The following is a 25935-nucleotide window of genomic DNA, read 5'->3' as shown; positions in this document are numbered from 1 at the left end:
GAGGAATCGAGGTTAGCAAGATGACAGCTTTCAGGTATGACACCACTTCGCAGCTGCCACGCTATCGAGATAAAAGTCTTGAAATGAAATGAAATGCTATTTACTTGTCACGTTCGAAACCTTGCTTATTTCATGAAATAAATCTTCGAATTCATAATTAGGAGTATAGAGCTCAATATTTTTGTTATAGACATCTTTTATGAGCGACAGAGTAAAATAATTTAGTTCAAGTACAAGTAAATAACAAGTTAAGACCGACGTCCTCGATTTGCATTCGATTTCATGATCAGATCATTAAAATAATTGTAAGTAACTATACAGTTGTTCTTTTTAGACAGATTTGCAGGATATGTTGCCATTCTATAGTACAAGTCTCACAACATAAAAGGCCACTTTTGCTGCGAACCTCACTATGAAAGCGGGGCTAAGTGCAAAACTTTTCATATGAAAATTAGTCTTGTTTGCATATGAATGAACACTAATTTTCATCACAAAAACTTAGCTAGCTCCCTTTCGCAATGAGGTTCAAAGTAACTCGGAAATGGTCGATCTATTAATGAACTTGACCTACTACTTAAAGAATCTGACCCACCCAGTTTGCAACGCGCGCCTCTATTATTGTTATCATCAGGGCAAACAGTATATTCTCACCATATTTGGGCATAGCTGAGCGCGCGAGATTTCTTGTCAAATCGATCGATGATGGCGGATGAGATGGAAGTTAGCGATGTGAGTAGCGAAGAAGCGCTAGACATCACTGGTAATGATAACATAGAAAGCCATGCAGTAAATGCTTATGGGTCGCCGGTCGCGAGGGAAGAAGACGTGAATCGCTGCGAACCAGTCGCTGGATCAAGCAACGATGCTTTCGCTCGTGTGGTAAGAAAACAATCCAACTTTACATCAGCTGTTTACATTCATTGCAGTCCCAAATTCGTTTGAAAATACTCGTTTCTTCCATTGCTTTATTTCCAAAACTGAAATGAAGTTGCCTTGCAGGTTTGCAGATGTAAAAACACATGTAGCCGGAAAAAAAGTGCGAGAACGCCTGGTTGTCCGTGCCGAAATGCAGACTCGAAATGCACATCAAGTTGTCAATGTGGGACAAATAAAACCTCGTGCAAAAATAAGGCCGTTGAAGTCCAGCCGGCAATCCGTGATCCAAGTGCGTATGCTCGCCATCGAAGAGCGGTTGAAGAGGCACAGAATGAAATAAAGGTAAATATAAGTTTACTACAAATAAGCTTTTTATAGCACAAGAAAGTCCAATACCTCGACAAGCAATGAATTTGTATCTTAAGTCCCTTTGTTCTTTGACAGGATTTTGTTGGAAGATTATCAGTGGAACAAAAAGACACTCTACTTATTCGTGTGCTTAGCCAAGGCCGTGGCAGTGTAGAATACGCAAGAGACCTGCTGACAGGCACCACTGATCCAGACCCAGTCCCAGGGAGTCCAGGTCAAGAAAATGAATGGTGCATTTGTCGAGTTTGCAGGCGAATGCCAGATGAACAGGAGAATGTGTGCTGCAAGAAAAGAACTTGTGTTACATCATATGTAATGTTCAGTAACAACTGCTTGGACAGGGGAGTGCTGGAGTTAGCAATCAGGGCCAGATGCGACATCCGTGCTGAGGAAACCGACTACTCAGCACAGAGTTATCGGAAAGCTGCATACAGACAATATGCTTTGTGGAAGTATGGGAAACTTGGAAGTGGGAACCGCAAAGTGTTACCATCCTGTGTTGTGGGAATTGTAAGACGGACATACCCATCTCCAGATGGACGATATATGGGGTTTCGCCAATCATAAAATAATGACCTTACAATTGGACCTGTTTCCACAGGTAGTCTGGGGCAACTGCCACAGTGTGCAATATTCTTTTCTGTGCTTTATCCCTAGTTATATTCCTTGTTGGCTTGCTCACCTGGACAAAATCAATTATAGATAGGCTTTTCATAAGTCAACTTGAACCACAGGATTTCTGCATCGAAAAGTTGTTGTGACCTGCCACTAATAAAAAGCCTGATAACTCTGAACTCAAAATTCCCAAACAATTCTTTCTGGTCAAAAGCGAAAAGAACTTTCCTCTCCAGGAATTGTACACTCTCGAGTATGTGACTAGCCCAAGTCTCATTGCCTATATTAAAATTGTTGGGATTAAAAGAAAGTCCTCATTTCTTCCAGTGTGATGCACAATTATGTGGCATAGGAAAATACATCCCACTGAATTAACTAATGATTTTCTTTCCCTTTATTTCTGAACAGTGTCACTACATGACATTGAATTTATTGCTCACTTCTGCAGCAATGTTCCAGTTACAACAAAGGAGTTATAGAGTGATTTTCTTCGAACCGAGAAAGTTACTAGGCTAGTACCCACTGGTAGACACTAATTCCCTTGCTATCTTTTGTTTAGTTTTGAATAATTTTGGTTGATTTTGACTAACTACTAGATACTGTTTCACAGTTCCAAGAAAATCACTCTAATCAATTTAGTCCCGTTGTTCAAGTTAGTATTACATTGTTATTATTACATCGAGTAAAATCAGAACGTGATTTAATTGATAGGTTTTAATAGACAATCACACTACAATAATATTTATGATAAGAAGGTCAATGCCTTTACCTTGACTTCTATTTTTGCAACTTCATTATAATACAGCAAATACTTATTTATAAAGAACATCATTTTGTGTGGACCAATTTGAAGTATTAAAAATTAAGCACCACAATTGTGCCTACACGATACTAGTGAGAAACTATTATTACATCAGTTATTGTGATTTTCAAAGTACATTAAATATCACTGTTTGGTGACTGAGCTTCCTTGACATCTACTCTGATTTCTTTGGCTGCTCAAAGCGTGACAATTTAGCTTTGACCAACTCTTCAGTTGAAGGGGGTCTTTTCATAGCTATTGTAGGTGCAAGATGGGCAGGATTGGTTGGGGAGACTTCAATGGGCCTTGTAATAGGATTTGCATCTTCAGCACGACGTCGCATAATGTCAGCCTGTAGTAAAGCCAAATGGGGATAATGCTTGGGCTCCTTTACTGGTTCCACCCTCCAGTTTCCCGATCGTTTGGAATAAATCTTTTTGAACTGATTTTCCAGGGTCTTCCGAAATAAATGAAAGTTGTGGTCCAGGGCTGCTAACAGTATCCGCCCAGTAAATACTTCATACCTGAAGAAACATAATTTATCACAATACTATATTGAAGTTTTAAAGTAGTCTTATAAGTACTTCACCCGACATAACAAAAATAAGCGTAGTGTCTAGTGTCTACCAAGAACTCTGTGATCAAGCGTCATACTACATTTGAGTTAGATTGCTACTGGGGACTCAGAGTTTTTTCTTTCTTGGCCCATGCTTGTGACATGTAAAATAAACTTTACTTATTTAAATTACATAACTGTCTTTCCCAAATGTATGCTGTGTATTCTCCACACTAAAGATACTCCAAAAATTTGTACGAAATATAAGCCAAAAACCCAATAAAACCTAATAATAATAAAATATTGCCTCGTTAAATATCCGTTTATTGATATCAACATAACAAAATCCATGAATTCTCCTTTTGTGTACAACAATCCTATTGTGACGAGAAATGAGTCCAATTATAACAATAAGACGCCAAGATCTACCGACCGCATTCACTCGATAAATCCTCTGCATTTATGAGTTGCTCATAAGAGCATTCAATTAAAATTTATTATGTTTGACCTTTTGACACACTACTGGTCCGATCGTATTTGGAACGGATTTTAATCTGGAGGCCTTTGCAAAGAAGATCGCAAGCTTATAGCCAACGTTTCCTTTGCTACTATTTAAAAAAAAAAAGCTACACAGCGTTAACCATCTCAATTAATCTAGCTGCAAATACATTGCTTCCACTATGAAGATCCACTGAGATAACACAACTGTTAATCCCAACGTGCAGAATCGCGGTCTAGTTACTTTCAGACTTGTACACATTACTGCTTAATGCTATTTACCTGACAATACTGCGTATGACACTGTCAAAGGATCAAAGCGTTGTACAAACAGCTCCTTGAGACAAATCCTAAATCCAAAGTTGTTGATAAAATTCGAGGGGAAAAAGCATACAAAACTTTCAAAGGCATTCAAGTTCACTCTTTACGTTGATTGACCAAGAAAGCACAAACGGCAAAAAAGCAAAAATAAAAGCCCACCCTCGACCACCAAATCCCCGGCAGAAACACAATATATGTAGTATTGGGGAAATAAAGCTGGCAAGAATCAAATAACATTGTTTCGGCACTCGCTGAAATTCACTGTTAAGCGTATAAACAATAGTTGTACTAGTCGTTAGTAGTTAGATATTTGGGTGTATGAGCCCACTTTCAAAATATTCGCAAAATTCATACCTGATTCAACAATGACTCCTGCAACGGAGACGTCAAAAACGTAAATCCTCGGTTTTTCAAAAACCTAAATTTTTATCCTCGGTTTCTCAAAAACCTAAAAACATAAATCCTCGGTTTTTAAAAACTCCTGCAACGGAGACGCTAAATTTAGGTTTTTCATAAATGACACCAACTCACAAACAATCATCGATTAAATCCAACCAACTCATCAATCGCTGATTTGAATGATGAATACAATATTTTTGAACACCAATTTGGATATAATTAACCTGTAATGGAGAAAAAAATAATCATAAATAATTCAAATTTATGGTTGTTGTGTGACTGGATGCCGTTACTGTCACGCGTGACGTTGTGTGACTTGCCACGAAAATGGACAAAACCCTGAACGTGGGGTGCTCGGTTGGCTGTTTACTTGCCTGGCCCCAGCCAGGTCTTTTTCCCGCCGCTGACAAGGCGGCTGTCCCTTTTCCAGTTTACCTCTGGGACCGAGGTTGAGTCCTGGGACGAACTCTGAGCACCCCGCTGTAAACCAGTAGGGCCTGAGCGGGCTCACCCTGGAGGTACCGTCTACTGGAAGACATCCCACACTACTCAGTAATTCACCATCTGCACAAGCCGTTAAACAGGTTTCAGTCAGGGGCCAGCTGACACCACCCTAAAGCTTCACCAGAGTTTGTGAACTAATATAACAATGGCCCGATTACCTATATATTACACTCAGTTCTGAAATTTTTACACTTGTGGTGCTATTTTTCTGTATATTGCGTAATATTGCTTGATTTGGATTAACACGCATGCGCTTTCATGCACACAACCCAAAGCGGACTGGACACTAGTTTGTTAACACACGTGTCGGCCATTTTGTTGCCATTTTGCGAAGTCATGTTTATGGCTCCTGTTTTGGGATTTTTGAACATTTATTTCTCCACTTTCATCGTTCTGATGTTTGTAGACGCTTTTTGAGGTAAGAATATCATTTATCTTGCACACAACAATAGATTTTTTTATTGAATCGACTCGCTATCGAATATTCGTGAGAGCTTATTTATTTTTACAAATCGACTAAATCCTTGATTGGGATCCAAGAATTAAAAGTATCATTGTATCCTTTCCACTTTACCAAAGCTTGTTTCTTCTTGTAATCTCTCCTGATAACTTTATCGATTCTGAATACCTCCTGTTTGGCTTTCAATAATTCTGGTTCATAAAAACTCCCTTTAATTTCTTCATTATTGAGATCTTTCAGTTTATATGTGATCGGATTCGTGTATTGTATTTTATCGATAATGAAGACCTCTTCTGACCAGTTTTCTGTATAACCTCGATCAAACAACTTTCTTTTATACTTTGATATTCTAACCTTTTCACCAACTTTAAATTTTGGCAAAGATGATAATTGCTTCAAATTGCCAAATAGATTGAAGTAAACAGTTCCTACATTCTTTTTCTTAGATGCTTCTGTCGGTGTCATTTTTATTGAACTGTGTTTAGTGTTATTATACTGCTTCAATATTTTAGGCAAAATATCCAGATACATTGTATTGCCTTGAGCAGTGAATCGTTTCCACATTTTATTTTTAATCGTTCGGTTCCATCGCTCAACAACTGATGACTTCTCTTCATTTTCAGTCGAATACAGTGTAATGTTATGTTTATTGAGCAAGTCTTTGAAATGTTTGTTGTAGAACTCTGAGCCTTTATCAGTCCACAGATACTTTGGTTTTCGACCCTCTTTGAATATGCTTTGAAATGCTTTAGTTATAGTTTCACCTTTTTTATCTTTTAATGGAACAATCCAGCCGTATTTGCTGAAAACGTCTATAGTCGTGAGAAGATACCTATTACCTTTATTCCATTTACTGAATTGTTGCATTTCAACAAGATCAGCAGCCCATATTTCATCAATATTATTTACAATAACACGCCGCCGAGTAAAGTTACGCCGTATGGGTTTATGCAGCTCATTAGCTAATTTTTCTTGCCAGTTTTCCTCTTTACCCGACGGCTTTTGACGTTTTTTGGAACCCCAAGACCCAGTTTCTGTTTTGTATTTATTGCATTTCTTGCCAACCAATGTCCCCATTGTCGTTCGGAATATGGAACAGCATCCAATGACTTTACCATCTTTTTGTCAGCTTTCAATTTACATTTTTTGTCATCTTTGCAGACTGAATAATCAACATCATGTTGCATGGCTATTGCATCTGTTTTGCCTGTTGGTTTATCGTATATTTCCAATATTTGCCCTGTTTTGGGGTTATATTTGACTTGATTTTCCAAATCATTGTATGGGCCAGTGTATTTATGACCAGGTAATACCCACCCAGCTTTGGGTTTTGGGAGCTTACCAATCATTTTGTGTATATCAATTGAACCACCGCTTTTGGGTCGTCCTTTGATTCCCTTTTCATATTCATCCCAATTTGGTGGGTGCCAACCAATTGAATCATAGCTTGAGCATTTCGGTGTGTTGTGAAATTTGCTTCCAATTTTTACCATGCTTTCACATGGATAATTTTTGTATTTTTCTAATGTATTTTTCCCAGCCTTGCCAGACCAAAATTGACTCGACAATATGCCAGTATCTGTACTGAAAGCACTTTTGGGAATGTCTCCAGATTTGTATCTATCAAAGACTTCCTTTGTTGATGGAATTAATGTTCCAACAACATCCATCGACTTCGATGCAACCTTACCTGGTGTGCCAAATTGTTCTAAAATTGTATCTAAATTACCACCATCAAGTTCTTTTCGGTCAGTTTTGTACCTTCTTTTTGGTCTTACTTTGGTTGATAATTTATCAAACATCTCTGATCCAGTCTTTTGAACAAAAGGTGTTGCTTTAGAGATAGCATAATCAATAGCTTTTTTCTGCAATTTAGGGTTTCTAAGTGCTTCAGACCCATAATATCGACCCATTTCAACTGCTTTTTTTCCCATCCATGGTAATGCATGTTGAATTAACATATCAGCACCAGTTGATGCTAAAGTATCCATTATGCCCCCCCTTCAGAGGGGCTATTTAGTTTCCCTGTTTTTTAACAAATTTGGTTTTAGTTATACCACATTCAGCACAGGTACAGAAGAACATAAGCCGACCATTTTTGGCTTGCTTGTAACCTGAAGGCTGAACACATTCAGTTTCTTTCTTTTGTTTAACACAATATGATTTGACCATTTTATATCACTATATTAGATTAATTATCATCAGAGTCAGACTCAGAATCTGTTACCAATGTACACCATAAACATAATTTTCCTGAAAATTCTGTGTATTCATCACACTCTTCACAATATCTTATATCAACCATTATACAAACTAATTAGATAATTTTTTAAAATATTGGATTATAAAATTATGATTGACACTTTGATTGTTCATGTCAAAATGTGCATTGTGGATTGTTTTCAATATACTTGTACCCTTTTGTCTCTCAAATAAATAATACAAACACCAATAGCCACATAATACTGAATCTCTTTCCTGGATTTCATCACCTGAATACATTAATCGTTTACCACTTGTTGACATGAATTGCATAATTTCTTTTGGCATAATTAACCCAAAACTATCAAAATATTCTACATATTTGTCTCCGTTTCGATACGCAACCCAATGTGTACCTGGTCCAATCTGTGAATCCAGGTTGATGATACCAACTTCATCTTTTTTCATCTTTTGTGGTAGATTATCTCTGCTGTAAATGCCTCTGAAGTGTTTTATTTTGAGTTTTTTGACCCAATCAATGAGTTCAAAGTTACTGAGTGGTTTATTTATTAATTTCACAGAATGTCTCCGATTAATGGAATCCCCTTGAATGGACTGTTTTTGCCTAACAACAGACCTTTTCCTTTTTTGGTTTTTTTTTTCCCTTTACCATACTGATCCCATGTACCGAAAAATGGAGGCGGTCGATAATTAACTGGTAGGACCAAACCACCATCTTTTTTGGTTGTGTTTGGAACAAAAACTGGGACCGATCTTCTGGATCTACTTCTATCCACCTGCAAGCCTTTACCCATTAATGCATTCAAAACCATTGGAATGCCAATTGAAGCCAATAATGTCCCCAAAAAACCTCCTGATTGTGTCTTAGTTGGTTTAATTACAATCTGTCCACCAGTATGTATTGCATTGACAATTTGCTTCTTTTGTGCTTCAGTGAGCCAATCTTTGTATTTTATTAATTGATCAATTTTATTTTGAGGAATGAGGAAACCACCAACTTGTCCTCTACCAAATATTTTATTGACACCCACATTTGCAAGCCCAGAAAGTGCTCCAGTAGCTAATGGTCCAACTGCTTTTGCTGCCATTGGTAGTAATTTTGTGCCAATTTTGAATAATGATGACCAAAGACTGCCTCCTTGTTGTACAGCTTTTCGTATCTGTGTTTTGCTTATTTTAATATCTGCTCCAGTTTTGTTTTGCATTGCCTTTTTCAGCCTATTTATTTGTGTTTTGGTTAACATCAGCTGATCCGGTCCAGTTAATTCAGAATTTGATAATCTTATTGTTATTGCTGAATTGTTTTTTAATGCTTTTGCTAGTTTATCTTTTTGCCCAATTGATAGTGTTACTCCATGTGAATGATAAGTTGTCATATCTTTTATATAACTAACGTTACATTAAAAATTTATTCCATTTATCGAAACAATAGTTTGCCATCTTTTTGAATGAGCTCCGCGTCTTGCTCGTATAATGTCAATGCATAAACTGAATATGCAGTTGCAGTTGTACCAGATAATTCATAGTGGAATGTCAGCTTTGTGGTACCATCTTTGATATCCATTTTTTGTTTTGTTAAATCGAAATACAAGAATGGGAATAGTGTTTTGAAATTGTTGACATTCAATAAAGTTCCTTGACTGTACTCATTGTTTGCATGCACATATTTGAGAATATCTCTGTAAACTCGAGTCAAATCAGCCTCTGGAGTGTAATGTACATCAGGATATTCATTGCCATTAGCCACAGATAAATGACAATTTAGCAATGTTCTGGGATCTGTTGATACACTAAATGTATTGTACAAAAATGGATTTACTGTTTGTGCAGCAAGATTTGCATCATTGATAATGAAAACAAATACATGCCTTGGCTTTGAAATCCCACTTGTTATCTGAAAATTACCACTTCTTTGTGTTGAAGAATTACTTCTCTCAATATTTTCTCGCAAATAAACCCATTTATGTGGCTTCAAAAACTGACTCATATACAGTGATTGTCCTTCTGAATTGAAAGTGATTCGTGGCACAATAAGCTCCATTCTGGTAATAATTACACGACAATCAGCCCCAGCTTGCCATATTAGAATAGTATCAGATTCAATCTGCAAATTTAATTCCAATCTTGTTGATGGTAATAACTCATCCATCAATGCTTCAAAGAATGAGTATCGATTCAATGGTATTTCTGTATTGACAACAACTGATAGACCCAAAAGTGCTTTTCTTGCAGCAAATCCTTTATTGTAGTTATCTTCAGCCGATCGTTCTTCAGCGTGTCGGTTTGTATCCAGATAGAAAAACTCATTTGTTGCTGTCGATTGAGCATATCCTGGACTATATTCCAATAGATTTTTAATATTTACACAATGATTGGCATCATTACAATCATATACCATTTTACCATTCAATCTTACATCGAAATCATGTATAAGACTGTGTGAACCATTAACAATACCATTATGGTCTTCAGCTGCTATATTTGCATTTTGCATTGTTTGGACTTTAAAACCAACCGATATTCTTGCATTATACCAATCAAATGGAGTAACTTCTCCTGTGTTGTCAACAACAAAACGATAACCATCTTTCTTTTGTGACCTATTATTTCCTGGATTACCAGTATTCAATGGTGTCTCCAATTGGAAGAAGACATCTTCATATCTCTCAATGTATTTTGGATTTCTGAATGATTTCATTTATACAGATATGTTACATTATTTTCATTTTCTCCTTCTTTTGAGTTTTCCACCGGATATCATCTGATTTACTCTCTCAGCTATTTGAAAATCAGTCAGTGGCTGCTCCATTTTTGGTTGGCTCATTGTCACTGATTTTGTTTTGGAAGGTTGTTTTTTGCTCAATAATTGAATTATTTTATCACCTGCTTTATTACCAGCAAACTCACCAGTTTTGGTGACTGCTTTTTCAGCTGCAGTTTGGGCTCCTTTCTTAGCTAATTCTTTTGCTGTTTTTCCGAAAAGTTTTGATCCAACTGATCTGAAAACATCCATAATTCCTTCACCATGGATATGTTTCATCGCATAACGACCCAATTCTGGGTCAAAACGTGGCTTAAATTCACTTTGTCGTACCATATATTGATATATTATATTAAACTAGACCTGAGAATCAAGCTCATGAACCAGTCAATGCCATTCAAGTCAATTGGCCGACCCAAAGCGTCAGTCACTGTTATCCCCATTTCTGAAATAATTGACTTGGAAACTGGGCTGTATAATGCTCTTTTTGGCTCAAAAGTAAAGGGATAACTCCTTGTTAAATTGTCAGTGGGTATCATTATCAGTGTATTTGTGAATCGTCCATCACTTAGGCTATCAGTTATTGTATCACAATTAATGTTCAAAATGTCAATATCATTGGTAATATTTGGTAATTTTGTCCCATGTTCAGTTTGGTTAATTAACTTTGGTTCAAATCCAATAAGCGCCCCAAAATTAGAGTTTCTAATATCAAGATTCCATTGGTTGTCCAGCTCAATGACAACTCTATATGATGAAAGCACAAAATATAGATTGATGCCCTTGCTGGAAGATGGTTTATCTCCATTTTGAATTATTGATTGAGTGATATAATCATCAAGATCATCATATGAATACATTCCATCAACAAATGTGATTGTCTTCCATTTTGTACCATTATCTGGGCTGTATTTTATTGTATTATTGTTGTATCCTGCATTGACATTATGCCATGAATATGTCATTGAAACTCGATCAACAGCTAGCTCATGTCTCATTGTTGTGTCAAGCTTCAATGGTGGATAAAATTTGATAATAAAGTCTTCAGGCCGACTTCGACCTATTTTTTGTCGGTTAACAGATGAAATATGTATCGCCCTTTCTTGCATATATTATTTGATTATATATTGTTGCAATAAATCAATGAGTTGTTTGTTGTTTATCAAGCCAAGTTGATTCAATTTATGGGCTATTTGTGAAAATTCCTCTTTGACTCCATTATTGCCGGCCAAAATGGATCCACCGAGCAATTCCATTCTGTCAATCAAATCATTAGCATCATTGAAATAAACAACACCAGAGCCCAATTTCTTGAATTTTTTGCTGGATTTATGGATTGGAATCTCACTGAGTTGGTTCAATTCATCAAATACCATTTTGGCAATATCACTGTATTTTTTCTTTGAATTAAATCTCTTGGTCAATAAATCGATTGTATCGAAATCAACCTTTTTGTCCATAACTTTGCGTTTATCTTTTGTTGCCACAAGTCTGAGTTGTCCCATTAATTTTGGAATATCAATCATCAGTCCACCATATTTCCCAGAAGATGATATTTTGTATGCATTTCTCTTTGGTTGAGTATAACCAGAACCTTTTTTGATGGTTTTCATTCCTTCTGGGATTATTTTAATGCGCCCTCTGTATTTTTGCAATAATTTTATATCTTCATCTATTTTATCAATTTTGTCTTTATTCTTGGTCTTTCCTTGGCCCTTCGATAAAGGACCCTTCTTTGTTCCAAGTTTTTTCAACATTTTGCTAATATTAGCATCGTAATCCTTGATGTCAATATCTCCTTGCATAGAAGCTTGGAGAACAGAACTCGGAGGTGCAAGATCGTATTGCATCAATTTTTGGATTTCATCAATATCAAAACCAGCATCCAAATTTGATTCAACATCAGGTGACATCATTAATGGTTTATAGCCAATTGGTAGCTTTGCTTCTGGTGGTTTTGTTTCTGGTTGATAAGTTAACATAGCAATGTCTTCCAAACCTGAAGTTAACGCTTTTTGGTTTTTCTCCAATTGTTCAATCAGTTTGTCTTGTTTTTCATCAATTGTTTGTTTTGTTTCCTCTTGAGCTTTAATAATTGGTTTGAAAGTTTCTGATAAACCTTGTTGTAAATCTTGTTTATCATGCTTGTACTCCTTCAATGTATCTCTAACTTGTTTGGTTATTGTTCCAGCCTTAATCTTGGCTTCAGATAATTGTTTTAATCTTTGTAGATCCATTATATTATTAACTTATATAATGTATTGATATACATGGAAATCCCAAATTATGATAGACATGATAAAAACACCAATTTCAAAAGATTGTATGGTTACATGCCAAGTGACACGTTTCGGATGTTAATATGTGGTAATTCAGGATCTGGAAAGACAAATTTATTGTACCATATGCTGATGAAACCACTTTTGTATTATGATAGAATACATTTATATGCCAAAAATTTGGAGCAACAAAAATACAAGGATATGCTACAAACATTGACTGATATATCAAATAGTGTCGGGTATAATGTCCTTGTTTGTAGCAATGATGATATAATTCCAGTAGAGGAATTGAAGGATGAAGATGCCCAGAAGATAGTAATATTTGATGACTTTATTTGTGAAAAAAACCAGAAACCATTGATTGATTATTTTATTCGTGGCAGACACAAGAACTGCTCTGTTATTTATCTGAGCCAATCGTTCTACAAAACACCAAAAGATATTCGACTCAATTGCTCTCATTTCTGTGTCTATGACTTTCCTAGCAGCAATGAAAGAGGTCTGATATCCCGTGAGTTGGGTGTCGAAAAGGATAAATACATTAAAGCAACCAAAGAGCCATTTTCATTTCTATATGTTGATAAGCCCATGAAGAGAATTAACAGGAATTTTTATGGAACAATATAACCAAATGATATAAATGGGAATATTCAACGAACATAGTTCATCGTCTTCTTTCACAACGGTTCCTCTTCAAGGAGCCGCTGGGCCTCAAGGAATAGGGTTTAAATTAACCCCAAATGGAAATTATGATATACAAAACAAAAAACTTGTTAATGTTAAACAAGGAGCTGATCCCAATGATGTTGTCACAAAGAGCCAAATACAATTGTTGGATAATGCTCCTGGTGATGTGCGAGCTAATAAAGCAGTAATTTACAGCAACAGTGGAAGTGTTCATACCAATAGTATTTATCTACAAGACACGCCAGACGGTGCTGGCAGCTCCAATGATGTTCGATTATTGACTGAGCATCAGTCTTATGAAAACATTCATCTTAATATACCAGATTTGAAAAACTCTGATGGCCCTGGTGGACGAGCTAAAAGTGAAATAGTGGTTACATCAACAGAACAACATATTACTGGACGGAAAACATTTTTTGATATTAGTGTTTTAAAACCCGATAATAACGATCAAGCGGCGAATAAAAAATATGTCGATGATGAGATTAAAAAAATACCATCACCTGATTTGTCTACATATTTGAAAAAAGATGGCACTGTTGAAATGACTGGAAATCTGGATATGGGTAATCAACAAATTACTAATCTTGGAGCCAATATACAAAATACATATGATGTTGTTAATTTAGGTTTCTGTGATACTAAATATTTACAAAAAGTCTCCAATAGTGACCTCGATATGGACAATCATAAAATCAAAGATATGGCTCAACCAACTGATGATAACGATGCTGTTAATAAACACTACGTTGATCATAACTTTCTCAACAGGTTAACACCCAATGCTCTTGGTGGTGAATTAGATATGAGAGGTCATAAAATAATCGTTCTTGGAAATCCTTCCGATCCCAATGATGCTTCCACTAAAGCATATGTTGATACAGAAATAGCTAAAATACCATCTGTTGGAAGTGATTTGAGTGTATATTTGAAAAAAGATGGAAGTGTTGCAATGACTGGAAACCTTGATATGAATAATAAACAAATAAAAGATATGGCTCAACCAACTGATGATAATGATGCTACTACCAAAAAATATTTTGATGACAAATTGGAGCAAAGTCATCTTGTCAGCAGCCATAAAACAAATGAATTCAAATATCTTACAGATACCGATGAAAGCAGTTCAGAATACAATATCACAGTGTATGGAATAGCTGCTTTCAATCAATCCCCGCATCAGAATAAAAAAGCTTATGATATCACATTGATTAAAGACAGTGGAAGTAATGATTACAGATCAAGGATAGGTTTCAATATTTATACTCTTGCTATTGGAACATACACAATTGTGTTTGAATTCTACCCACCAGAAATGACTAATATTCAATTATCATGTACTGCTTCTGAAGCATACATCCACAAAGCTGTACAGCGTGATTTCACTGCTTATAGCAAGCTATTGGTTCAATTCAATAACAACAGCAAACAAACTCCAAATTACATCTATTTGACGATGCATGGAACAGCTACAGCGACTCCAGTACAATGTCATCTGGTTGTTTACGGTGTCAAAGATTGGTCAGATAGCGTTTATCCAGGAGTGTATGACGGCTTGGACAATGTAATGTTTGAATATAAAAATGGAGATATGGAGATGAAAGTCAATATGGATATGAATAATAAGATTATTTCTGGTTTAATAAATCCGATATTTGATTCTGAAGCAATGAATTTGGGTTATTTTACCAACTTATTCAAAACGAAATACACTGGAACTATTGCCAGTGGTGTTTTCCAAAGAACAAATCCAACAAATAATTTTCAAATCGCTGCTGATGGAAATAACTTTTTCAATCTATACTCCGTTGTTTTCCAAAGCAATCAACAAGTTGCAAATGCACAAATTTTGATAAATGGGAAAAAACAAGGTGAAACAACCAACACTGACACATACCACAGAATTGGAAACATAATAAGTGGAAGCAATACATTTGATTTGCCCAAATCAAGAAAATTTGTCAGTATTGATTCTATGTCAATATTGGATAATATTGGAGCAGGAACTGCTATCAATGGAACTTTTGAATTGAAAATATTATACTCTGATTATTTTGAAAGATATCATACAAATTTTAATAAAATAGTTAATGTAAACAATAATCGTATCATAAATGTTGGTGATGCATTACTTGATCAAGATGCAATTAATAGACGTGTGTTGGTTAATTCTGAATGTCATTATACAATTGAAGGTGAAATAAAATTTGGTTTTTTTAAAAATTTTGTGGGGACAAATATGATTGTTTATAAACAAATAAGATTAAAAAGAATTGTTATTTCAACAACTTCAACAGTAACAAATGCTGCAGTATCCATTGTGACGCGACAAGGGGGTGCACATCATACTTTTTCAATGTCAATCAAATCAGGAATTAATAGTATGACAACTAATGCAAAATTGCATAGTATAGAAATGGCTGTCATTATTGATAAAAATGATGGACGACGTGTAGTGAGTAATTTTCAAGGTAAATATCAATTTGAATTATCAACATTATATATATAATAGATATGCCATACATTGAAGATGAAAATGGAAACCATATTCTTGATGAAAATGGAGATAAAATAGAATACACAGTAACTTATGACAACTTACCAGATGGATTCAAATATAGAGAACCAATACATCTGAATGATGATGGTCATTTGGATACAGAAAACAGACATTTAGTTATCAAAGATGGAGTTAATTCAAATCATGCAATTTCACTCCAACAATTAATAAACAACAATGAGGACATCATCAAACCATATGTTGAAACACAAATACAACAAGCTCTGGCTCAGTTTAAAGCTCAACAAGCTCAGGAAGCTGTAACGTTTCTCAACAATCAAGTTGCAATGAGAATAGGAAGAAAAAGTGGTACAATACCAAAAACAAATTACACATGGATAAAATTATTGAGTAAAGATGACATTAAAGGAATCAATACATTGCAAGAGATTATTGTGACAAACACATATATCAGGAGAAATGACATATATCATCATTCCAAATCCGATTTGGTGTCATCATCATTTGATCAATTGGAATTCTTCTTTGATGTGTCATTTGAAAACTATTATTGCTACTTCAACAATCATCCATCTGATTGGACAATGAAGTATTTTGTTGAATATATTAGGATACAATTACCTGACAATAATGAATAAAAATATTGTAATCAAATTGTATAATGAAAGAATTGTCAGAATTGCAAGAACACATTCGAACATCGATGATAGATTTTCACCGTAAATTGAGTCTTCCAATATTACCCAGACAGGAATGCATGATAAAAAGTATCGTAATATTCACATATTTGTATGAAAAACATTACAACACAGGTTTACCTGATGAAGTTTACAAAGAGTTAATTCATGATGGAATCGGATTAATTGGACCTGGAGATGGATGGTTAACAGCTATTCTCCATCGATTATTTGGTTGGCAACCATATATCAGATCACATGGAATATTACATGATGCTTATGGCCAATTTTACAACAGATATCATCGTGACAAAGGATACATGTACACCATTAATGAGAAAAAAACATATCCTTGGATGAAAAATGCATGTTTTTGGGTCAAATAACTGGTCTCTATTATTGCATCAAAAATAAGATAACCATATAATATATGCAAAAGAAGAAATTAATAATTGATTTCAATCATATTTCAAATCGATTATCAACAGAAGAAATTGATGAATTGAAAGCTTATTACATGACATATCACAAAAAGATGTGGATGTACAAAAGTGCATACAAAAGATTCAAAAAATGGGAATTCGCTGGTAATATTTCATCCATTGTATTTGCAACTGGTGGTATTGCATCATCGGTTGCAACCAGTGGAGCTTCATTATTGGCAATATCATCGGTGTCTGTCATAATTCAAGCTTATATGAAGCATAAAAAAGTTGAAATCAAACTTTATCAATGCCAATATGCTTTTCAAACTTACGGACATTTATTAAATGAAATAAAAGAAATAATGAGAAGTGGACATTTTGATAGAGATGATTTGACAAACAAGCTTACTCAAAATGATGATTTCATTTTGGATAATTCGCCGATTGTCGATAAATGGGGTGACAAATATGATAAAAAATATCAGATATTCACTTATGTTTGATTAATAATGTGCATGATTTGGGGGCCAATAATGTCCATAATTTTATCCCAATAAACATTGTATAATTTCATTGTTTTTTTGGATTTTGACAACTCAATTTGGGAAGAATCAATTTTCATTAATTGCAATATTCTATGCAAAAGATATTTCAAACTGATTATTCTCTTTCTTTTACCATTGATTTGTGGCAGTATTTTGTTTATTTCAACGAATATTTTATGAATTTTGAAATTGGTTGAACAACTGATTTCAATTTTGTTTTTCAAAATAATTTTATCTAATGTATGCGACAAATGGTATTTTCTATTATACACTGTTTTCTTGTATATTTTGAACAAATTGGCATGAAAATTGATATATTCTGTTTTGTATTCTTCACCAACAACCTGTCCACAAGCAACACACGTTAATTGACATTCCATGTTTCTCAAATTTTGTGATTCACAACATTCAGGCATTGATTGTTGTGTTTCAACTTTGGATTCATCATGATATCCACAAAATTCACATTCATCTTTGCAATGCAGGAATTGGCACAGAGATGATTCCACTTGCTTGGAAACATCTTTTGGTTTTTTCAAAATGGATTTCATTTTTGTATAAATATAGTATATAATATAATTACACAAAAATGTTTTCAAAAATATTGAAACCACAAAAGATGATACAAAGTCTCGAAATCAAATATTTGACAAAAAACAAACCAAATAATTGTAAAGATATTGAAACAAAATTTTCTCCAAAAACATTAAAATTAAATATCTCATCACAAAAGATGAGTCAAAGTGTTCAAATCAAATATTTATCAAAAAACAAATAAAAACCAAGTTTTGTCACAAGTTTTTGTTGCAATGTTTTGATCACAAGTTGATACTATCATTGGATAGCATAATGACCATAGGCCAATGAGTGTATTCCATCTGGATGCAAATATCGTTTATCATCAAAACATGACAACGATGTCTTGTTGATTGTGTAACTACCCAATTGATGATTGTTGCTGCGGATTGTTTTCATTTGGTGAAATAATTGTTTCTCATTGAACAACACATCTTTGTAATCAAAATGTTGAATATCATTTTTGATGACATTCTTTTTGATTCCTTTGGCTGTTTTTCCACCATTGTTGTTATCTTTGATATATGAATACATTTTGGATCTCAATCCAACGAATTCAACAATTGGCACACCAGCAGCTTCATCTTTGAATTTTCCAATAACTTTCTTGTTTGTGGAGTCATTAAATTGATGATTTGATGGATAATCCGAGTTATCAAACATATCTTTGTGTTTCCAAAAATCGGCATACACATCTTCTGCTTCAATTTCGTATGTCAAACTATCAGTATCCGTGAACAATAATTTGGCTTTGTTACCATATTTGTTTTTAACGAAATTGTAATGGAAGTCATACATGAGTGTTTTACTCAAATCAAGGATACACATACCAACGTATGCTGGTCGATTGAGAGTCAATGATTCCTTTATTTTATGGACTGCAACCAAGTTTTCATTAAAGATTTTGCTATTGATGAATGTTGGTTTGGAAGTCATTTTCAATAATTGTTTCTCATTAGTCACCAGTTTAATGTCTTCCCGTTTTCTGATATTCTCCATTGTTTTACCGAAGACACTATTGTTCATCAGTTTGAAGAAATCTTTCTCAAAAGCATTCTTTGCATTAGTTCTTTGATGTGTATTGAAATCAATGTATGTCTTCAACCAAGGACTTTGATTAAAGGATAATACACGGTATATTTTAGTCAATTTCAAACCCAATTCACGATACAATTGCAGATTACGATAATGTAATACATATTTTGATTTGTTTGCCAATGTTGGAATCAGTTTTTTGACTTGTCCACTTGTTATTCCAAATTTTTCTGCAATTCTTTGGCAATATTCTGACAGCATATTTGGTGCCACTTTGATTTGTTCAGCGCCACATGGATAATCATTATGCAGGTCATGTAATTCATGAGGATATTCCAAATCAACTTCCAATAAATATCCAGTCTTATTATCTTTGGGAATCGTTTTCCAATTAATGTTTTTTATTTGCTGTTTATTCAACCATTTGAAATTCCCAGTTGGAAGATGTTGTAACATAGCCCATCCATATAGATTGTTTGCATCCAAATACATGATATGTTTACTGGGTTCATTTGGATTCCAATTTTGCATGTATTTGTTGTTAGCTTTGCCGTATCTATTGGCTATGTAACTGATTCCTCCACGCATGCCCTTTTCAACAAATTGATACATATCAATATCCGTGATTAATTCAAGTTTGACTTCAGTCATTTTCAACATTGCATCCCAACTCAATCCTGGAGATGTGAAATAATGACAAGGATCCAATCTATAGTATTCCAAACATGTTTTCCTGAAATTTTCAAAAACATCAGCCAGCAATAATACATCAGATTTGAGATATAAATCATGGTATTCGCCCATGGTTTTAAATTGAAATGTATTCCAAACATTTTGTGCATGACTGTATTCTTCATCAGTAATATGTGTATTATTCATTTGACTGTAAAATTCATCTTTGGTTGGTAATTGAGTATCATTGAATTTATCAAAATTACTCATATAATCATACGGATAAACTCCTTTTTGTTTCATTAATTGTAATTTACGACCTTTGAAAACTTCACTGGTATATTTGAAGGCATCTTCTGGTAGATTCTTTACAAGATTTGCCAATGATTGATTCATAAACTGAAGACTGTCGATAAATACTAAATTATAACCCAACATGAAGGCCATGTATTTCTCCATGTTATTTGGGATTACATTAATTTTGTGTTGTCTGGTTTCACCTTTTCTATCCACATAAGTATTGGTCTCAATAATTTTACCAATTTCTTGCATTATAAAATGACTATCATATCCTTTCAAATTATGAAATATTACAGGGATTTTGTTAGTTATTGTAAAATCCCTGTTACATTGATTATGGGCTGAGCCACGGAATTTTCCAGTAATATGGCAATGGTCTCTAACACGTCTATCATTTTTTGTGAATTGTTTGCAACAAATGTGGCAAGATGTTGCTTTCCGAAAATTGGATTCATCTTCTGGAGACATAACTAATGGTTTATTGAATTTGTATTTAATAGTTTGTCTGCAATATTTGACTTCATCAAGCATTGCTTGCATAAATTTGTAAACAGCTTTTTCTCCACGATAATATTTTATTGGTTTGGAATATTTGTCATCATAGCAGCAAACAACTTTGTATCCATAACCACAATCAGTGTGTTTTTGATAAGCTTCAGTAAAAGATTGTTGGTTAGATTGATTACAACCATGAATTGGTTCAGTGATTGCTTCAAAATCAGCATAAATCACGAATGGCGCTTGCATTTGTTTATTAAAATTTTTGAATTCTATTTTGGAACCAACTTCGGGCATTTTGATTGATTGTTCACCATTGATTTCAATACATACTTCCTGATGCTTGGTTAAAACTCGTTCTGATGAAAAACATTGCAAACAATGCATACAAAAATGTTTTCTTTGATGTGATTTGGTTTTGTGGTGCATAAATCGATTAAAATCTTTGATAAGACAGTAATGTTTGTTTTCATCTTCTGAGATTAACAATAGATTCATCACATTCTCAAACTTTTCTTTGGATACATAAATTGGATAAGTTTGTTTGTTTTCATAACCGAATACGTTGATGTTAATATTGTTTTGGGTTTCAATTTTGTTGTATTGTTTGACTGAAACAGGGAATTCAATTCCTTGGTAATTCAATTGTGGCATAAATGCTTTGTCAGTTTTTTTGATTCGTTGTGGATTATTTTCTCGTGGATTCAAATGTCTAACGTGACACCAACGAAAGCATTCATTGTCTTTATTCTTGAGATTGATTAATCCATGTTTGTTATGTTGTAGCTCAGTTGGAAGTTTAATGTAAGAACTTCCAGTAAGAGGCTCATATTTGATAATATTGATGTAATGTCCATTGATTGATTTAATTATCCAAGCTGAACCTTCACTAATCCATTTGTGAATATAATTCATAATTTGTTCAACATTAACATCCAAAGATTCTTGAAAATCATTGGCATTAGTTATTGTTTTTGGTTTACTATTAAAATATCCAATTCTGGAGACAGTTTGGTTTCCTTTTTGTTGTTCAAAATAAATTGTCAAAGTTTCAATAAATTTAATTCCTTTCATTTGAGTTAATAATTGTTTCATAAAATGAGCGATAGCTAATCTGGTTGAACTCATTTGAATCAAAGGATCTGTTTCATTTTTAATTCCAACTTCATAAGATTTGTTATATCCCTTGAATGCTCTTGCAACTTCTGTGATTTGAGTTCTTTGTGTTGGAACTGGAGCCATTTTCTTAGTCCTTGGAGCTGCTTTGGGTTTATCAGCAAATTGAATCGGAGGTGGAATTATGTTGTTTCTCGGCATAGGTTGAGGTCCATCTCTAAATTGCATTGGCGGCTTGATGATTGTATTCTCGTACTCTTTTACCATTTGTTTGACAGATTTTCGTGGATAGGGTATTGGTTTCACTTTTTTGGTTCTCGGCATTGGAACCGGTTTTTGTTTAGCGAGTAAAAGTGTTATTAATTGATTTTTCGTTAATTTGGATAGATTATTTTTATCCATATATTTTATAGATAGATTATTTTTATTTTGTGATTCCAGATTTGCTAATGGATGAAGACTGGAGGCAACATCCATGCCAGTCATCTGTGGAAGGACTGACGGCTTCGTTGATTTGTTTCTGTTTTGTGGCAACATGGCCTCAAATTCCATTTATTTTTCATGAAATCTAAGGTCACTAACTACAAACTAAACTACAAAAATCACCAAAATTCCATGTTTGGTAAATGTTCTTAAAGTTGTTTTTTGTATGGAAATTTACCCATTTTGATTTTTTCAATAATTGCGTTATATTTTTTATCAATTAATTGTTTTTCATCTTCTGTAAACTCGTCGTCTGATTTCTCCAATTCAATGTCCATTTTAATTGATTTAATTGGTTTTTCAGTTTCAATTTCAATCTTTGTTTTGTATTTCTTGGCTTCATGAGCGTGTTTCAAATTTTCTGACGGAGTAACTAATTCAAGGTTGTTGATGCAATTATTTTGTTTATTGGAGTCAATATGATTAATTTGCATTCCATCAGGAATTGGACCATTGAATATTTCATAAACAAATCGATGAACATAAAAGTGTTTTTTAGGTAATCCAATTTGTGATAACCGAATCTGTCTATATCCAGATGGAAGTAAATTTCCAATTGAACATCTCTTGGTTTTTTTTATTAAATATTTGACCATATTTATTGGCTCCATAGTTCGTATAAACTGGATGATAATAAAATACATCACATTTTATTTCAACATTTTGTGTTGATTTGTATTTCATTCCTTTGCATTCATTTCCTTTGTATATCATGTTTTGTTGTCTAGTCACAAGCGCCAAATTTTCAATCGAATTGTCTTGTTTATCATTATTGATATGGTGTATTTGATAATCTTCTGAAATTATTTTTTGGTTTACAGCTTCATAAACAAATCTGTGAGATGTGTAGCATTTTTTGTTATTCATATTTAAATTAAAATAACCAGAAGCCATCATTTGACCTTTCCTCGCTTTTCATCTTTTGCGATTAATGATGTATCCATCTTTTGAGGCAGCATAATTATGGTAAATTGGATGACAATAATATGTTTTTCCATCATAAATAACAGTGTTTGTGGCTGGAATTTGTGAAGATGCATTCTCACCAGCCTGAGAACACACATATGCTTTGTCGACTCTGACAATTTTTTTTTCATTCACACCCATAATATTACCATACTCATTTTGTCTTTAAGCCCTTTTGGTTTTCAAATTCATGTCCAAATTACCCTCCAAAACCCCATTATTCATAGTCAAATCAAAACATAGCCAAACAACCCTTGAATTCATTGATGATTAATCATTGTAAAGTGGAAAATTAATGTCATCCAAATCGTTACACATTCTGTAAAACATCTTATTGATTATTTTATTTTCTGTGCGTGTAAACTCACAATCATTGTCTTCCATTGGTGGAAATTCCATTAATCTATTGACTGTTTGCAATTCTTCTTCAGAGTATGAGCTGTTAAAAAATTCTTTTCTGGCTTTGTGCATGTGTTTCATATTTTCAGAGGCTGTAACCAGTTGCAAATTTACAATTGAATTGTTCTGGCGATTGGAATCAATGTGATTTATTTGCAATCCAGGAGAAATATGTGTCTGATTTACGGCCTCATAGACGAATCGATGAGCGGGGCATGAATTGTTACGTCCCGGAGAAATTATATAATAACCATTTTCAGATAAGTATCCTTTTCTAGGTTCTAATCTTTTTCGATTGATTATATAACCATCAACTGAGGCTCCGTAATTTTCAAATGTTGGATGAATAAAATATGTTTTATCATTGTGATCAAATTGGTTGTTCATATAAATTAGATTACATAATTTTTCGAAACCGGTTATGACCGGTTTTTTTCTTCATCATTCAAATCAGCGATTGATGAGTTGGTTGGATTTAATCGATGATTGTTTGTGAGTTGGTGTCATTTATGAAAAACCTAAATTTAGCGTCTCCGTTGCAGGAGTTTTTAAAAACCGAGGATTTATGTTTTTAGGTTTTTGAGAAACCGAGGATAAAAATTTAGGTTTTTGAAAAACCGAGGATTTATGTTTTTAGGTTTTTGAGAAACCGAGGATAAAAATTTAGGTTTTTGAAAAACCGAGGATTTACGTTTTTGACGTCTCCGTTGCAGGAGTCATTGTTGAATCAGGTATGAATTTTGCGAATATTTTGAAAGTGGGCTCATACACCCAAATATCTAACTACTGTCGTTGTGACCCTCTGTGAATAAGGAGTGATTGACTGATTGATTGATTGAATGATTGATTGATTGATTGATTGAATGATTGATTGATTGATTGATTGATTGATAAGGGAGTTTAGAGTAAATGTCAATAAAAATCAAAGAAATCGTGGCCACGGTAAAAAAAAATCGATTTCGCTCATACTTTGACAATTTGAAAGCCTAGGTTGGTAAGTAAAGGATGTAACGTTAGTTTTTTAAAATATTCCATATAACTGCAGAAAACCACGAAAAACGGTCAACCTACCGGAAGCTCGGATTATCATCACGAGAGGACTCGAAATTGTACAATTTTCAGCTTCTCGCCATAGAATTATTTTCATTTCTGCTCGTTTGTGAGCGAACTGGGCTCGGATGAGTAGACACACTTTTCTCTATCACGCAAAAGTCTAAAACAATTCAAATTCAGCGAGAAAAAAAAGCTGACCGGTAGTGACTCAAATCCTATAATACTTTGATAAATGACAGTTTAGTCATTGATCATTGACTTTTGCACGAACGCCGATCAAAGTTTGACAAAATTACGATTCAGCGCCATTGAAAATACAACTCTACATAACAAGGCAAAATACAATAAATTAACTCCTCGGCCAAAGTTTGTATATAAAAAAAAAAAAAAGCTTTAAGCTATTTTCAAAATTTTAAAAGATATATTGATGTTAAGTATTGTCTGCACGGGTACAACAAACCAACAAACATCACAATAACCACAAGATAAAATTACATCTCATTCGCTCCCTGGTCTATGCCACGCACAAGCGACTTAGTTACAACAACAACAACAACTGATATTTACATCCCTTGGTCTAGATAAGGCATATCTAAGAATATTTTACTTAAGGTTACCGTGTACCTTCAGGGGTGGCTTCAGTTAAACGGATATAGTGCCACTCAGTTACATCACAGATACCCAAGACCCGGTATCAAATTAAAGCTTATAGAACTTGTTATTTAAATATATCATTGCTTTTTCAAGAAAATAAATTCCAAGCTTTTCAGTAAAGTTGCAACTTGAAGGGTCCAGATCGTCGTTCAAGAATTCCAAAATTATTTTTATTTTTTGGAAGTTTTTTTTTGTTCTCCAGGTCAGGATCCTTAAAGCTTAAAAAACGTGTCGGGGTTTTCCTTAATTCGATTTCGTTCAAAAAAGTTATAAAACATTTTCAAAACTGCGAGAAAACCATGCGGAGTGAACGCACGGAAATGAATTTTTAGAGTTATCGAATTCCCCGACATATTTTTGTTGGATATATATTTTCCTAGCATCTGGCCAAATTTGATTGAAATCAGCCAAATCGTTGTTGAGTTGTAACTCTTAAAAGTGTCCCCTGCAAACGAAAATTAAAGTTTGAGAAAAGAGCGCTTGAAAAGAATTCTCGCTTCACAAGCAAGTACCGCCCCTAACGCCTTTATGGAAAATTAGGCCAATAATTTTGTAAGCTACTTTTTCCTCCGGTCACCTCCTGTGAAAATTCTCTCGCAGTTTTGCACGTACTCGCGCTCTAGAGTAATCAACTTCTTCACCATTTTGTTGGATATCTGCGG

At 34.2% G+C, this 25935-nt stretch overlaps 2 protein-coding genes across 2 annotated transcripts in view; one reads left to right on the top strand and one right to left on the bottom strand.

Annotated features, from left to right (window-relative positions):
- LOC146449809 (uncharacterized) overlaps positions 1–25209 on the bottom strand; it is a 36217-nt gene extending 11008 nt beyond the window's left edge. The window contains exons 1-2 of the mRNA XM_085101072.1: positions 25187–25209; positions 3999–4138 (exon numbers count right to left, since the gene is read on the bottom strand). Of these exons, the coding sequence (XP_084957198.1) occupies positions 3999–4138; positions 25187–25209 (163 nt within the window). The remainder of the gene's footprint in view (positions 1–3998; positions 4139–25186) is intronic.
- Positions 578–3525, top strand: LOC146449810 (uncharacterized). Its single transcript, XM_085101074.1, has 3 exons — positions 578–879; positions 1000–1218; positions 1321–3525. Exons 1-3 carry the CDS (start codon positions 700–702, stop codon positions 1810–1812), a joined length of 891 nt encoding a protein of 296 aa, XP_084957200.1. The 5' UTR covers positions 578–699; the 3' UTR covers positions 1813–3525.
- Positions 25210–25935: the final 726 nt, after the last annotated feature.

Source organism: Pavona decussata, unplaced genomic scaffold (genome assembly GCF_977016875.1).
Source record: "Pavona decussata unplaced genomic scaffold, jaPavDecu1.1 SCAFFOLD_576, whole genome shotgun sequence".
Lineage (NCBI taxonomy): Eukaryota > Metazoa > Cnidaria > Anthozoa > Scleractinia > Agariciidae > Pavona > Pavona decussata.
This window is presented reverse-complemented; position numbering and strand designations above follow the sequence as displayed.

Excerpts from the sequence above, each read along its gene's own strand:
- LOC146449810 (XM_085101074.1), top strand. The coding sequence starts at position 700 with ATGATGGCGGATGAGATGGAAGTTAGCGATGTGAGTAGCGAAGAAGCG. Across the intron at positions 880-999 it reads ACGATGCTTTCGCTCGTGTG|GTTTGCAGATGTAAAAACAC; the intron begins GTAAGAAAACAA and ends GTTGCCTTGCAG. Across the intron at positions 1,219-1,320 it reads AGGCACAGAATGAAATAAAG|GATTTTGTTGGAAGATTATC; the intron begins GTAAATATAAGT and ends GTTCTTTGACAG.